Source organism: Eubalaena glacialis, chromosome 13 (genome assembly GCF_028564815.1).
Source record: "Eubalaena glacialis isolate mEubGla1 chromosome 13, mEubGla1.1.hap2.+ XY, whole genome shotgun sequence".
Classification (NCBI taxonomy): Eukaryota; Metazoa; Chordata; class Mammalia; order Artiodactyla; family Balaenidae; genus Eubalaena; species Eubalaena glacialis.
The window spans coordinates 59,772,907-59,787,978 of record NC_083728.1 but is presented as its reverse complement, the minus strand read 5'-3'; the positions used below and the strand labels follow the sequence as shown (position 1 = coordinate 59,787,978).

The 15,072-nt window shown below is 53.2% G+C and overlaps 1 protein-coding gene across 2 annotated transcripts in view; it reads left to right on the top strand.

Annotated features, from left to right (window-relative positions):
• PPL (periplakin) overlaps positions 1-15,072 on the top strand; it is a 45,159-nt gene that overhangs the window by 14,767 nt on the left and 15,320 nt on the right. For both annotated transcript variants that reach the window (XM_061208369.1, XM_061208368.1), the window contains exons 2-8: positions 7,091-7,190; positions 11,680-11,834; positions 12,496-12,616; positions 13,210-13,335; positions 13,425-13,466; positions 14,558-14,719; positions 14,816-14,923. In XM_061208369.1, coding sequence (XP_061064352.1) covers positions 7,091-7,190; positions 11,680-11,834; positions 12,496-12,616; positions 13,210-13,335; positions 13,425-13,466; positions 14,558-14,719; positions 14,816-14,923 — 814 coding nt within the window. The remainder of the gene's footprint in view (positions 1-7,090; positions 7,191-11,679; positions 11,835-12,495; positions 12,617-13,209; positions 13,336-13,424; positions 13,467-14,557; positions 14,720-14,815; positions 14,924-15,072) is intronic.

The following is a 15,072-nucleotide window of genomic DNA, read 5'->3' as shown; positions in this document are numbered from 1 at the left end:
AGTGGTGGGTGGGGCTGAGGGTCCTCTGAGATGCCTGTGTTCTCTTTCTTTCTGCTCCATATGGAGCATCTACAGAGTCTGGGTGACCTGGAGTGCCACCTCTGTCCTCACTTCTCTAGTTGGCATCCCTGCTGGCCCGCTGACCAGACCACAGGCTGTCCTGGGCTGCTCCCTGGACATCACAGCACTGGGTTCCAGCCCCAGCTCCCCACTCTGCAGCTGACCTCCTGGGCTGTGAGTGGCCACCTGCAAAGCAGGTTGGGCTGTGGTTATTGAGTTTCTAACTCCCGGTGACAGAGAGAGCGTACCCGATGGCACTTGAGGCTCCCAGGCCGTCTCCCCACAGTTCCAACACTCAGAGTACATCCTGAGATACAAAGAGACGTCTGTTCCAGGCTGGTGCCTGTGGGCTCAGACCCAGAAAGCAATTGTTTGTCCCCGAGTGTCCTCAAACCCACCCCGGGGCTCTGAGGCAGCCCCCCGGGTGGCCTGCACCCCGTTTTCCCTCCTCTTACCAGGAGTCTCATACGCAGACCAGGCCAAGTAAACGGGGCCCCTTGTCGTGCCTTGGATGGGACCTCGACCCTCCTGGACCCTCGCCAGACTCCAGCATCCTCAGCCCTGGAAAAGAAAACAAGGGCAGGTTCTCTGGAGAAACAGCCCCAGTCTGCTGGGTGTGACCATACCTGGCTTGTGAAACCCACTCGCATCCCCTGACTGCAGCCTGGGCTGGGCTGAGAGGGCTGTTTCTGGGGACAGCCTAGTCTTGGGTCCCCGTCAGCTTTTACCAGATGGGGTGTCAGGCCACAGCACCCACTGCCCTACCTGTCCAGGTGGGCATCCTGGACACACCATCACCCAGAAGCATCCGTTCCTATAGGATTTTGCTGGAAAACCTGGAAATCTAGAAGGAACCTTTTTTTTAGAAAACTGAGCTATGAACTTTGTTCTGCCTCCCCAGTTCCCCCCGATGCCCTCTTTCTGTTTCAGGACCCCAGGTTGCATTTAGTCGTCAGGTCTGTCATCTAACCCTTAGTCTGGTCTTTTGTGACCTTGATACTTTTGAAGAGGTCTGGTCAGGTGTTTTGTAGACCGTCCCTCAGTTTGCGTTTGTCTGCTGGCTCCCAGCGATGACATGGAGGTTGTGCGTTATTGAGGAGGATTCCGAGAGAGTGCCGTGTCCTCCATATAGACGCACCTTCTCCCTGGCGCTGTCCCCAGCGCTGTGAAGTTACTGTTTTTTATTTTTATAAGAATTTTTTTAAATATTTACTTCTTTTTTAAAATTTTTATTTATTTATTTATTTATTTATTTATGGCTGTGTTGGGTCTTCGTTGCTGCGTGCAGGCTTTCTCCAGTTGCGGCGAGAGGGGGGCTACTCTTCGTTGTGGTGCACGGGTTTCTCATTGCGGTGGCTTTTCTTCATTGCGGAGCACGGGCTCTAGGCACGCGGGCTTCAGTAGGTGTGGCTCGCGGGCTCAGTAGTTGTGGCTCGTGGGCTCTAGAGTGCAGGCTCAGTAGTTGTGGTGCACGGGCTTAGCCGCTACGCGGCATGTGGGATCTTCCCAGACCAGGGATTGAACCCGTGTCCGCTGCATTGGCAGGTGGATTCTTAACCACTGCACCACCAGGGAAGCCCCCAAGTTACTGTTTTTTTAGAAGTAACAGGTCCTATTTTACAGGACCAGGCGCCACTGGCAAGAAGGGGTTCCCAGAAGAGAAAGGGGGTCCACAGGCAGAGCCCCATGCACAGATCAGGGAGCAATGTAAGGGCTCAGTCTCATTTGAATGGCAAGCCCTGCAGGGAGTAAAAGTGCAATGAATAGGTGTCTCATGAATAGTCTTTGTCACCATTTATGGGGCCCCTGCGCTAGGTGATTAGAATGGATATTTGTTTTTGTTTTTTTAATTTTTATTGGAGTGTAGTTGATTTACCATGTTGTTAGTTTCTGCTGTACAGCATAAGTATTTGTTGAGTGTCTCTTGTGTGCCAGGCACTGTTTTAGGCGCTGGTAAAACCAGTGACACTCCACTCGTGAGCTTACATGATGTCTAATCTGCTTATGGGCCCCCAGAGGCTGCTCCCAACCTCCAGCTCAGTCCTTGAACCCCAAAGTGGTCTTTGAAGCTTGAGATTCTGGTGTTTCCAGAAGTGACCCTGACCCTCCCTGCCCACCTCACTTACCTAGATAGGATGTATCTCGTCCATTTGACAGATGATAAAACCGAGGCCCAGAAATGTAAAGTAGCTCCTCCAAGGTTACACAAATGGATTTGAACCCTGTCTGATTAAGGACACTGGCTGCCCACCGTGTGACCTTGGGCGAGTGTGTTCGCTTCTGAGGGCCTCAGTTTGCTCACATATGTAATGAGCAGGTGGGGCTGGATGACTTCGGATGCAACTACCAGTGCCCATGGTCACTGCCCGCAGCACCTGTGTCCATGTTAAACTTCTGAGTAAGTGGAGGGAGGCTGGGCGTGTCTCTCTCTCAGCCTGTCACTCAGAGCCGCTTCCCTGGTCCCTTCCTTTCTCTGGGTGGGTCGGGGCACCTCGGCTTTCCTGGCTCAGCCAGGAGATTTTCATCTCCGTGGGTGGGACCAGACTCAGAAGAGATTGCTAGGGAAGGGCTGTATCTGGGCCTCCATCAGTTGGGCTGACAGCCCCCTGGTGCCACGTCTGGCTGCCTTAGTGTGGCTCATTAGCCAGATGAAAAGCTGGACCGGCCCAGCCAGTTCCCAGCCCTCTTGGGATCTGCACCCCCTCCCTGCAGGTTCCCAACCCGCCCACATTCCTATACTACTGGTGTGGGGCTCTGCAGCTCTCAAGGGGACACATGTTTGCTCCCATGGCCAGCTAGATGGCAGGAGGAATGCAGGACCCTTTGGGGCCACTCATTCAGGACTCCAAACCCAAAAGGCAAACGTTCTCCAGAGGGCTGGATCGGAATCCCAGCTCCACCCTGCTTTCTGGCAATGAGACTGTGGTCAAGTTATCTAACGGCTCTGTGCGCTCAGAACAGTGCTACTTAGGGGGTGGTAGGATTAATGAGCTAATCTATATGTGGTTTGCTTAGCACCAGCCGGGCACATGGTCATCCCTCTGTGAGTGTTTAACTAGCATCTTCCAGGCAGCTGGGCATAACCCGGAGCTGGCTGGCCCAGCCTCCATGGAAAACAGGATAAAAAGGCAGGGACCACTCGAGGTGGTGAAGGAAGAAGAAACAAACCCCTATCGCTTACAAATGGCACTTGCCAATGTTTTCGATAACAGCTTTATTGAGATATAACTCACATATCATATAATTCACTCATTTAAAATGTACAATTCAGCCATTCTGAGTATATTCACAGAATTATACAACCATCACCATAATCAATTTTAGAACATTTCATCACCTTAAAAAGAAATCCACACCCTTTAGCACTTGCTCCCCTTCTTCCTCCCCATCCCAGCCCCTCGCGACTACTAATCTACTTTCTGCTTCTAGGAATCTAGCTGTTCTAGACATTTCATATAAGTGGATCTTTTGTGACTGTTTGTATCTGGCTTCTTTCACTTAGCCTAATGGTTTCCGGGTTTCTCCATACCGTAGCCTGTATTAGCGTTTCATTCCTTTTTTGGCTGAGCTGTATTACATTGTATGGATATTCTGCATTTCATTTATCCATTCATTAGTTGAACATTTGTGTTATTTCCACTTTCTGCCTATTGTAAATAGTGCTGCTATGAACATTTGTGTACAAGTTTTTGTGTGGACCTATGTTTTCATTTCTCTTGATATCTATCAAGTAAAATTGCTGGTTTCCTCACCTGTAAAGGGGCACACAAACCTCCCCCAGGGGCTTAGGGTGAGGATGCTATCCAGGCAGTGCCTGTGAACGTGTCTGATGTCTGGTGAAGCGTGTGCACTAAGTGTCCAATTACCACGGTGACTCTGTGGTCATCCCCAGTCAACAGATGGAGAGACTGAGGCGCCTCGAGGGTAAGGTGCTTACCTGTGATGGTCCAAGCAGTAAGTGGTCCAACAGGACTTGGAACCCATGCCTGTCTGACCACAGCTCCCACTGAGCTGTCCTTTGTTCTCCACCAGGAGCACCAGGTCCCTGGGGCTGGCTGTCCCTCCCACCCCCACCCTGTGTCCCCTTCCAGTGCTGGGCTTCAGCTGGAGTAATGGGCTGGCCAGGGTGGGGTCCAGGAGGCACTTTCCTCGAACCTGCCCCAACCAGTGAAGGGGCTGGTTGAGAGCTGGCCCCATGCCCTGAGGTGGAGCTGCGTTGGACCTGACAGGGATGAGGCCCCCAGCTAACCTACACTGCAGGTTCCCAGTGGTGGCCCCAACTGTCATGGGTTAAATATTGGGTTGAGACTCAACGTGTCTGAGTGCTGAGGCCAGGCTGGGGTCAGTGGCTGGGGTAGGGCTGAGGGCAGAAGTGCTCGCATTCCCCATGTGCTCCGCCCAGCCAGGGTGGGGGGCAGTGGGGGTCAGCCCATGACCTGGCAGCCTTATCCCTCCTTACCCAGATCCCCCACCCACAGTCCCCTCTTCTGAGCCTTCCTGGATGCTCCACTGAATGCCAGCTTTCTCCACTGCAGGACTTCTCAGAGCCTTTACTGGCTCCTGAACTTATTGAGGAGTTGGGTTTTCCTAACTGCCTAGACTGACAAAGCCTTCATTCCAGGAGTGATTTACAGGACTGGGGTTCCTGGGGCCCCACTTTGGGAAAGGCTGCCTCCTCGGTTGACTGAGCAGAGGGTATGGCCTGGGTCTTATTCCCTAAGACCCTCCCCTCTTCCCCCTAGTTCCTGTGTGTCCAGACCTGGCACAGAGCAGGCCCTCAGGCAAGGTTTGGGACATGGTTGGACAGACTCACAGCTTCTGTTTGTATGCCTGTTTCCACCCCCCTCCAGCTTCCCCCCATGCCAGCAGTACCTGCGGTGTTGGACTTCAAACCCTGGAGGGTATCAGGGTCCCCTGGGGAACCTGTAAAAACAATAGCAATAATAATACAGCTTCCTGGGTCCATCTCTGGAGATCCAGATTCAGAGGCTCTGGGTTAGTGCCTGGGAATCTGAATGTTTCATGCCACAATAGGTGGGTCCCAGGCTTGATTTGAGGAATTCCACTCTGACGAGCTGGCTGCCCACTCTGCTTGACGGTCAAGAGCCCTGCCCTGGCCCACCCCAAGGGACACACCCAGGACCTGCCTCTTTTATGGCCTCTCTTCATTGGAGCCTTCTGCCCACAAACCCCAACTCCTCTTCATCCTTCAGAACCCAGCCACCACCACCTCCTCTAGGAAGCCTTCACTGACCACCCCCATTCCTACCAAGCTGGTCAGGAGGATTGCCTGGTCATGCCTGCCTCAGTCTCGTGACTATTTCTATAAATGCTGATTTCCTCCCAGTCTGGGAGTGGCTGTGCCTGTGTGCATTACTGGGCCTGGCACATAGTAAGTGCTTGAGTGTGGGCAGAATGATGCCTCTGGGTGCTTAGCTTCTCAGGCCCCACTGTGGAGCTGGTATAAAAGGTCTTTGATGGAGATTAGAGGACTAAGTACTAATCTTGACCGTTGCTGGCCAGCTGGCTGGCTGGCTGTGTGACATTAACCAAGTTGCTTTCCCTCTCTGGTCTTTGTTTCTTCCTTTGTTTAAAGAAAACAAAGTCGGAGCTGGATCAGTAAGGCTCCTTAATGACTATAATCATGAACCTTTGAACCTTTGTGAGATTTATTGGGCACCCAGCTCTTTGCCTGCATAACCTCACTCCCATCCCTAACACCCCACTGGGAAAGGTCCATCTGACAGCAGGAAGCAGAGGCACAGAGAGGGACAGCAGCTTGGCCAAGTCGCACAGCGAGAACCCACATCTGAGTCCAAAGCCAAGGTCTTCACTCCCACAGTAGTGTTTGCCAGAGTGGTCTGTGGTGTGATTTCGGGGGGCAGACAGATGTGACAGGAGGAAACACAGAAACACCAAGTGAGAAAGCCGTTCTGATTTCAGGTCTCTCTCAGATGCTCTGAGAACACCCAGGAGGTCTCAGCCTGGTGCCAGCACAGCTCTAACTTGGCTGCAGTATGTGCCAAGCTCTGCTTTTAAGCAGGTGAGGGCAAGGCTCAGTTTCAACGTGTGCAGGCGGCCGAGTGTCCGGCTAGAACTTAATGCCATCCTTTTATTTCTGTGGAATTTATTTTGGTGGTTACCTCCATTGATGGCAAGGACTTCTGGTTTTATGTTTGCAATGGGAAGAGCAAGTTCCCTTTTTTAGTAAATTTATTTAAATATAAAGAGTGAGTAGATTAAAAGTATCAGGTATTTAATAATGCTGCTTACACAAAAACTTGTACCGGAATGTTCATAGCAGCCTGATCCGTAATGACCAAAAGGTGGAAACAACCCAAATGTCTATCAGTGGATGACTGGATATATAAAATGTGGGATATTCAAGCTGTGGAGTATTATGCAGCCATAAAAAGGAATGAAGCACTGACACATGCTATAACATGGATGACCCTCAAAAATATTGTTAGGTGAAAGAAGTTAGACATGAAAGGCCTCACTCGTATTGTATGATTCCATTTCTATGAAATGTCCAGAATAGGCAAATCCATAGAGACAGAAAGTGGATTCGTGGTTGCCAGGGGCTGTAGGGCGGGATGGTGTGGAGTGAGTACTAAAGGATGCGGGGTTTCTTTTTGGGGGTGATGAAAACATTCTGGAATTACATAGTGATGATGGTTATACAACCTTGTGAATACACTAAAAACCACTGAATTATACACTTTAAAAGGGTGAATTTTACATCTCAGTAAAAAATGTGGAAAAAAAAGGGTAAGTGTGCTCTGCCAACATGGTAAAATAGAAGTGTTAGAGTGATGGCCAGAGCGAGGGCTGATTCCCTGCCAGGTGCTGCCTCTTTTCTGTGCCTTTAGTGACGTTGCCCTGGGGGGACAGCCAAGCTCCATCTGAGGCTCACTGGACAGCTCCTGCTCCGAGCCTGGGGCTGGGGACAGCCTGGGAGGCTCGGTGCTGGTGGGGACCCGGCCCTTGCCCTCTGGTCCTCGGCCTACCTCCCTTCTTCCGCCTGCAGCATCTCTAACAAGGAGCTGTCAGAGCTGATTGAGCAGCTGCAGAAGAATGCCGACCAGGTGGAGAGGAACATCGTGGACACGGAGGCCAAGCTGCAGAGCGTGAGTACCCCATCTCCCACCCCGGTGCCCCCTGTGCCACCAGCCCTGCTCAGGACCAGGGGCTTGTCTGACCCCGTGGTTCTCACCTGGGCGTGATTCTGCCCCCAGGGGACATGTGGTCACATCTGGAGACATTTTTAGCCGTCACAACTTGGGGAGTGCAGTGGGCGGGCGTCTAGTGGTGGAGTCCAGGGATGCTGCTATACACCCTGCAGTGCACAGAACGGCCCCGTACACGGAATGATCCAGCCGCAAATGTCAAAGTGCCCAGGTGGAGATGCACTGAAGAGGAACCTCATTATTGCTGGTAATAGCAGCTCCTCCACCCCGGGTACTAAGTTGCTGCAGCTGATGGGCCCCAGCTGGAGGAGAACCACAGACTCAGGATCCAGGCTCTGGGTAGGGTCCCAGCTTTGCCACTTGCTGTGTGACCTTGAGCAAGTCACCTTACCTCTCTGTTCATGCGATTCCCTCTGAAAGGATAAGAACGATTGTCCCCACCTGCCAGGCTGCTGTAAAGATTCGATGAGATTATGCAGCTGCAGTGCAGGGCTCACTATTATTATCAACATCATCATCCTTACTTCTCCTACCATTGCCACTACTCAGATGCAGGCTGGGCAGATCACTTTCCCTCTCTGTGCCTCAGTTTCCTCTCCTGTAACATGGGGATAACAACCGACCTGAGCCCAAAGGTTCTCCTGGGGATCCTGCACCGTGGGCCACACCGGAGCCGTGCTCACTCCTGTGAGCTGCTAAGATGACCACCTCCTTTCTGAACCCTCCATAGCCCAGTGCGGTTGAGTTTATACGTTTTTTTGTAGCTGGAGAAACTGAGGTTCAGAGAGGACCAGGGCGGACTGTGTCAGTGACAGAGCTGACTCCAGAGGCATCCCACAGGTGGGGTTGCCAGATTTAGCAAATAAAAATATAGGGTATCCAGTTAAGTTTGAATTTTAGAACACAATTTTTTTTTTGTATAAGTATATCCCATGCACTACTTGGGATATAATAATATTATAAAATTATCCATTGTTAATCTGAAATTTGAATTTAACTGGGCGTCTGTATTTCATCTGCATTCCAGGCATGACTAAGAGGCGGGTCCAGAGGAGTGGGTGGCTGAGGGTGGACAGGTCATGAGAGGGGTCAAGGTCCGGCCGGCCGGCCCCACTGCTGTCCCCAGGCCCAGATGTGGCTGCCACTCCTCTGGCAGCCAAGGGATCCACCCACCTGAGGGCCAGTCCCCCTGAGACCTGAGGGACAGGGGTGGGCTGGGGATGGCACAGCTGGGAGGGTGAGAAGTGGGGACATGGGGAGAGTGGAGCAGGAAAGGCAAGAGGGTCCCCCCTCCCCTCTCTCATTCCTTTCCTGCCTCCACCTCCCACCTTTCTTTCCGGCCTCAGCCGGCCCTGCTAGCATCCTTCCCTCTGGCCATGCCCTTGCCCTGGTACCCAGCCGCTTTGGCAATTTTTTTGTCCCCTCTGTTGTGACTGCCATGGTGGCGTGTGCTTTCCTAAATGAAAACAGCTTTTTGGAGTGTGTCCTTTTTTCCTCCTAATAAAAGTAATATGTGTTCGTTACAAACATTTCAGGACTGATAAACGAGTATAATGAAGCAAATTAAGATGGCGTATAATTCCACCACCAGAGAGAACGATCATCCGTTAACCTTCTGGTGTATCTGTGACCTTTTCCTGTGTGTGTGCGTGTGTGTGAATAGCATCCAGCTCTCTCATTTTATTTGCTTAGAGTAATGACTCAAAGTAACAAGGATGTTTTAGGGAGATAATTTTGAACTATTTTCTTTTCATTCAAATGAACAAACTTAAAAAAAGAAACCACGCTTTGAAGACTGCATGGGCTAATCTTTCTGTCTTTTCTCTTCCTTCCTTCCTTCCTTTTTTCGGAAGGAAACATCATTATTAATTTTACTACCCAAACGTTCTCTTGAACTTTCCTATTTTTTTATGGAAGTGAGATTCACATAAGATAAAATTAACCACTTAAAGTGTACAGTTCCGTGACATTTTGTACATTTACGATGTTGTGCGACCACTGCCTCTATCTGGTTCCAAGGCACTTTCATCGCCCCAAAGGGAAACTCCATGCCCGTCAGCAGTCACTCCCCATCCCCCTCCCCACAGCCCCTGACAACCACTAATCTGCTTTCCGTCTCTTTGGATATACTTATTCTGGATATTTCATATAAACAGAATCATACAGTATGTGACCTTTTGTGTCTATCCCAATTTTTAAACGCCAGAAAAGTTGGAAGGATTGAGAATATCCATATCCTCACCACATCTCCTGGATTTGTACCAGTAACATCTGCTGGATTTGCTTTATCCCTCATCTGTCCATCAGTGTGTGTGTCATTTACAAGATATGTCAGTCCCTATGACTTTTTTTTTTTTTTACTTTAAAAAACTTGTCTATGGAAAATGTCCAAATTTTAAGAGCTCACCCTTGTGAGTTTTTGCCTCAGTAGGTACCCATGAAACCATTACTCAGGTCAAGATAGAGGACATTTCCCGAAAGGTCCCAAGGGACCTTCCCAATCAATATCCCCCAGAGGTAACCACTGTGCTGACCTCTGTTCCCATTGATCAGTCTGTTCCAACTGTTGACTGTCGAACACCCACGTGGCATCTCTCCACTAGATGTTCTTTCTTGTCTCGGCTGGAGAGGGCTTGCGTTCCCACACAGCACCTGCACCTGTGTGAGTTAGGAAATGATTAATTTACTTCCTCCTTTTGCAAAATTAATCTTTGACACTATAACTGCCCAGCAGAGCTTCAGATCAGCTGGTGATGGTGGAGCTGATAAAATTCCACCCAAGCCAAGAACCATGACATTTTGTTACAACTTTTTAACTGGCCAGACCCACCCATGGTGGGGCGATGGCCCAGTGCCATTGGACGTCTGCCACGTCGACCTCACCCCCAAGCCCCTCAGGGCGCCGGGCCCACTTGCTGCTCAGCCCTCCCGGCCCAGGAAAGACCTGGAAGAACGGGCTGGATACCTTCTCTTCCTCCGAGAGGAAGTTGAGTCGTTTGACACTGTACCAGGCACCACATCACTTCTGTTCACTTCTTTTTCCTTTTGCCATTTCTTCCTTTTTCTTTTTTAACATCTTTATTGAGGCATGTTTTACAGATCAGAAAAATGCACCCCCTTTAAACGTACAGTGCAATGATTTCTAGTAACATCACCAAGTGGTGCAGTCATTTCTATAGGTTGGTTTCAGAACTTTTTCATCCCTTCGTAAGATCTCCTGTGTCCATTGACTGCAGATTCCCACTCCCATCCAGCCCTTGGCAACCACTCATCTCCTTTCTGCCTGTGGATTAGCCGACTCGGGGCAGTTCCCATAAACCAGTCCTGCGCAGCGTGGCCTTCCGTGTCCGGCTCCTCTCACTTGCATGGTTTCGAGGCTTGTCCCTGACGAGCCCGCGTCTGTGCTCCCACCTTCTCGCTGCCGAGGGAGAGTCCTTGGGTCACTTGGATGCCTCTTCGGAAGCAGGGGTTTCTCTTACTCCCATTGCAGAGATGGGGACGCCGAGACCCAGCGAGGGGAGGGGACTGGCCTCGCGAGTTCCCCCATGTGACCCCCGTCCAGTCTCTGGACCCCCAGTCCAGTCTCTGACTTGTCCCCCCTGGGCCTGGGGTCCCCCGGGCCTGGCACAGTGCCCAGCCGTGCTCCCTGAAAGTCCACTAAGTGGATTCATGGGCTGTGTTTAGAAACCTGCTGTACCCGCTGCCCATTCATTGTTCTTCCCTAAATAAGCAGAGACCCTGGGCTCATCAGCGACTTATCGATTGTACCTCCCAGATGCCCACCCACTTTGTTCATTCTTGCCATTTCACTGGTGACACCCCAGCGTGGGCCACCCTCAGCTCTCACCCGGGCCCTGTCACAACCCCTGACTGTACTCCCAGCTTGTACCCTGTTCCCTGCAGAGCCACTGGAGGAATTGCCTTTAAGGATAGGTGGGACCCCGTCTCCCACTTCCTCCCCCGTCCCTCCTTCTGGCCTCAATCACAGCCATCCTTTCCTCCCACAGGACCTTTGCACAGACTATTCCCTCTGTCTAGAACACTCTTCCCTTTCTTCCTTCCTTCTTAGCCTGTGTCACCACCTCAGAGGGGCCTCACTGACCCCCAGAGCTCAAGCAGGTCCCCCATGTTCCACCTCTGCTGTGTTTCCTTGGTAAGCACCAGCTTGTAGGAACTTGCAGTCACCTTTGTGAGGTTTATCTGTGACTTGCCTTTCTGGGGGTCTTCCTCTCCCCTGGGCTGGGCGGGGGCCATGTCTCTTTGTGCACGGCTGTGTCCCGAGCCGGCCACAGCAGGCACTTGAGCAGAGGCTGGGCAGGGCTGGGGGAGGCCATCGCTCGCCCCTCTCCTCCCGTCCCTCCCATCCCAGCTGTGCCCACTGAGTCCCTGCCCACTCTCTCTCCCCTCCCCTTTCTTGTGACTCTCACAGGACCTGGCCCGGCTGCAGGAGGGCCGGCAGCCAGAGCACCGGGACTCGGCCCTGCAGAAGGTTTCAGACTCAGAGAAGCTGCTATATGTGCTGGAGGCAGACGCGGCCATCGCCAAGCACATGAAGCACCCCCAGGGGGACATGATCGCCGAGGAGTAGGTCCCCTCCGCTTCGGGTCCTGAGGGACCTGCTCGGGGCCAGGGCAGGGGGGCTGCAGCCACTCAGCATTCAGGAACCCGAGTTGGGGTTTGTTGAGGGTTAACTGGATGCCAGCACGAGCCAAACACTTTATGTTATCCTCACGACAACCCATTTTTCAGTTGGGGAAACTGAGGCTCGGAGCGCTGGTGTCTCCTGTCCTGGTCAGAGTGTGACCACAGCCCCCTGACCTCCAAGCTTGTGAACACATTCTCTCCTGCCTAATGCCCAGCTGGCTTCCCGAGCGCCTGGCTCTCGCCTCAGCTTAGATGTGGACAAAGCACTCTCACTGTCATGGCCCCCACCACCCTGTAGCCCTGCTGGATGGTGGGCTCCAGAGAGCAGCAGATCTGCCTGTTTCTTCTGGAACCTCCCGTGGTTCTGGGCGCACAGTAGGGCTCTCAGGAAACATTGGTGGGGGAAGGTAGAATGAAGGAAAGTGGACAGGAGCAGGGTGGGAGTGATTGCCTGGACCCAAGGCCACAGTCACCCTGTCCTACCAGGCCACTGAGCAGAAAGCTGAGGCCAGGGGCTGGGGTGGGAGGCCCCCCCTCGTGGCATGGGCAGTGCACCCGCCAACCAGCCCCGCTAACCAGGGTGGCCACTCTCCCCGCTCAGCATCTCTCAGCTGAAGGAGCGTGTGACCAACCTCCGCGGGAAACACAAGCAGGTCTACAACCTGGCAGTGAAGGAGGTGGACCCGCAGGTCAACTGGGAGGCGCTGGTGGAGGAAAAGCTGGTATGGCCCGGGGTTCAGCTGGGTGGGGCTGTGTGTGGGCCGGGGGGACCCCTACCATTGAACGGGCACCACAGTCCTGCCAGGGAGGGAGTTGTGTTCCCGGTGTTTCCTGATGTTTGTGTCAATGAGATGAGCAAGGCTCAGAGAGGTGCAGTGCCTAGCTCAGGGTCACACAGCAGAAGTGGTGGAGATTGGGACCCTCCCGGGCTCGTTGGAGTCCTGGCAGGCTGGGGGCAGTGGCCAGATTTCTGGCCGGCCACTGCCCTTCCTGTGCCCTCACCAGCCCATCTCCACCATGGAGAAGCCCGGGCACTGGGTGACCCCAAGCAAGTGACTCCCCCGGCCGAGCCTCTGTTTCCCCATCTGTGAAATGGAAACAGTAACCGTGAGGGCCTCTGAGGTTGCTGTGAGATTAAATGAGATGGGATGTGACAGCCTCTCTCTGCGTCCCTCTGGGGCCACTTCACTCACTCCTTGGCCGGCACCATGAGGAGGAGAGCCGAGGCTCCCGGGGTATGGGGTGCTGGGTGGGCTGCGAGTCCTGAGTCCCTGGCCCACCCCCATGCACGTTGTCCCTCCGCCCGCCCGGCCAGGACAAGCTGAGCAGCCAGAGCTTCGGGTCGGACCTGCCGCTGGTGGACCACCAGGTGGAGCAGCACAACATCTTCCACAATGAAGTCAAGGCCATCAGGCCCCACCTGACCAAGGAGGGGGGCAAGGTACGTGCACGGGGGTGGAGGGCGCCCCGGGGAGGAGGGGCTCCCACCTGCACTCCCGACCTAACCCGTGCCCTCGGCTCCGTCCTCAGGAGCAGAACGGCGAACTCCAGGCCAAGTACCAGAAACTGCTGGTGAGACGCCCCCCCGGGCACGGGATGGGAGGGGATGGGAAGCTGGGCCGTGGGGACAGAAGTGTGTGCGGTAAACACTTCAAACAGGACGGAGGGGGGTGAAGTGGGAAGAGGCAGTACCCCGAGCCCCTACCTGAGAGGCGCCCCTGTTTGCCCTGTGCTCGTGGAAAACCCCAAGAGACCCCATGGATACAGTTCATCTTACTATTTGCTTCTTAATTCTTTATTGAGCACCTACTGTGTGCCAGATACAATGCCACGTGCTTAATAAACGGAAGTTTTTCTATTTCCTTTTTCAAAACTTTTAAAGAATGTCTTCTTTTTAAAACTGCACAAGTGATGCATAAATGTTGTGGACATTACAGACACTCGTTATGGACGCCTCAGATGTGAGAATGCAGAGGCGGTGATAGTATAGCCGGTAGGAGGCTCTGGAGCTGGGCTGCCTCCGCCCCTTTTGGTGGGGAAACCTTGAGCACAAGCTGCTGAGCCTCTGGGAGCCTCAGTTTCCTCATCTGTAAAGCAGTCACTTCCAGTCCCTGGCTCATAGGATGCTTTGAGGATTGCATGAGTTGATGCTGGAGAAGTCCTTAGCACAGTCCTGGCACGTGGTGGGCCCCACACATGTGTTCACTGCTGTTCTCATTTGCAGAGTGGAACGCAGACATCCCTCCTCCTTCCCCTCCTCCTTGCCCTGTGGTAGTTTGCCACGATCCCCCTAGCACCATGACATGTTAAAGAAAAAAGTGGAAGTGTAGCTGCTGATGTTTATTGAGCACCAACTGTATGCCAGGGTTGGTGCCCTATGAGATCAGTGCTGTCGTTATTCCCATTTTGCAGACGAGTAAGCTAACGTTCCACAAACATGTCAATTCTGTGAGGGTTTTGTCTGTTTTGCTCACTGCTGTATCTGCAGGGCCTGGAGCCGTGCCCAGCACTTAGTAGATTCTCAGAAAACATTTGCTGAACGAATGAAGGGGTTTCGGGGGGAGGGCGGTCAGGTGACTTATCCAAGGGAGTGCAGTGGAGCAGGAGGCGTGGAGGGAGGCTCTTGCCGGCAAGGCCACAGCCCTGTCCGTGCCCGCCCACAGGCGGCGTCTCAGGCACGGCAGCAGCACCTGAGCTCGCTGCAGGACTACATGCAGCGCTGCACCAATGAGCTGTACTGGCTGGACCAGCAGGCCCAGAGCCGCATGCAGTATGACTGGAGCGACTGCAACCTCGACTACCCCAGCCGCCGGCGCCAGTACGAGGTGGGCACTGGGCTCTGGGGTTGCGGGCCAGGGGGCTGGAAAGGAGCACGGGGCTGCCTGGCTGGACAATGAGCCCCTCCACTGCCCCTGCTGCAGAATTTCATCAACCGGAACCTGGAGGCCAAAGAGGAGAGAATTAACAAGCTGCACAGCGAGGGTGACCAGCTGCTCGCCGCCAAGCACCCCGGAAGGAAATCCATTGAGGTACGTGAGCCCCAGGAAGGGACGCCTCCTCCAGGCTGCCCTCCGGGTGGCCTCTGCTCTGGGCCGCCTACACTCAGGCGGGCCCCAAGGTGGGTGTCCTGTGTCCATCTGTCTGTCTCTCCATTTTGCTGCCTCCTCTTGCTCTGTCT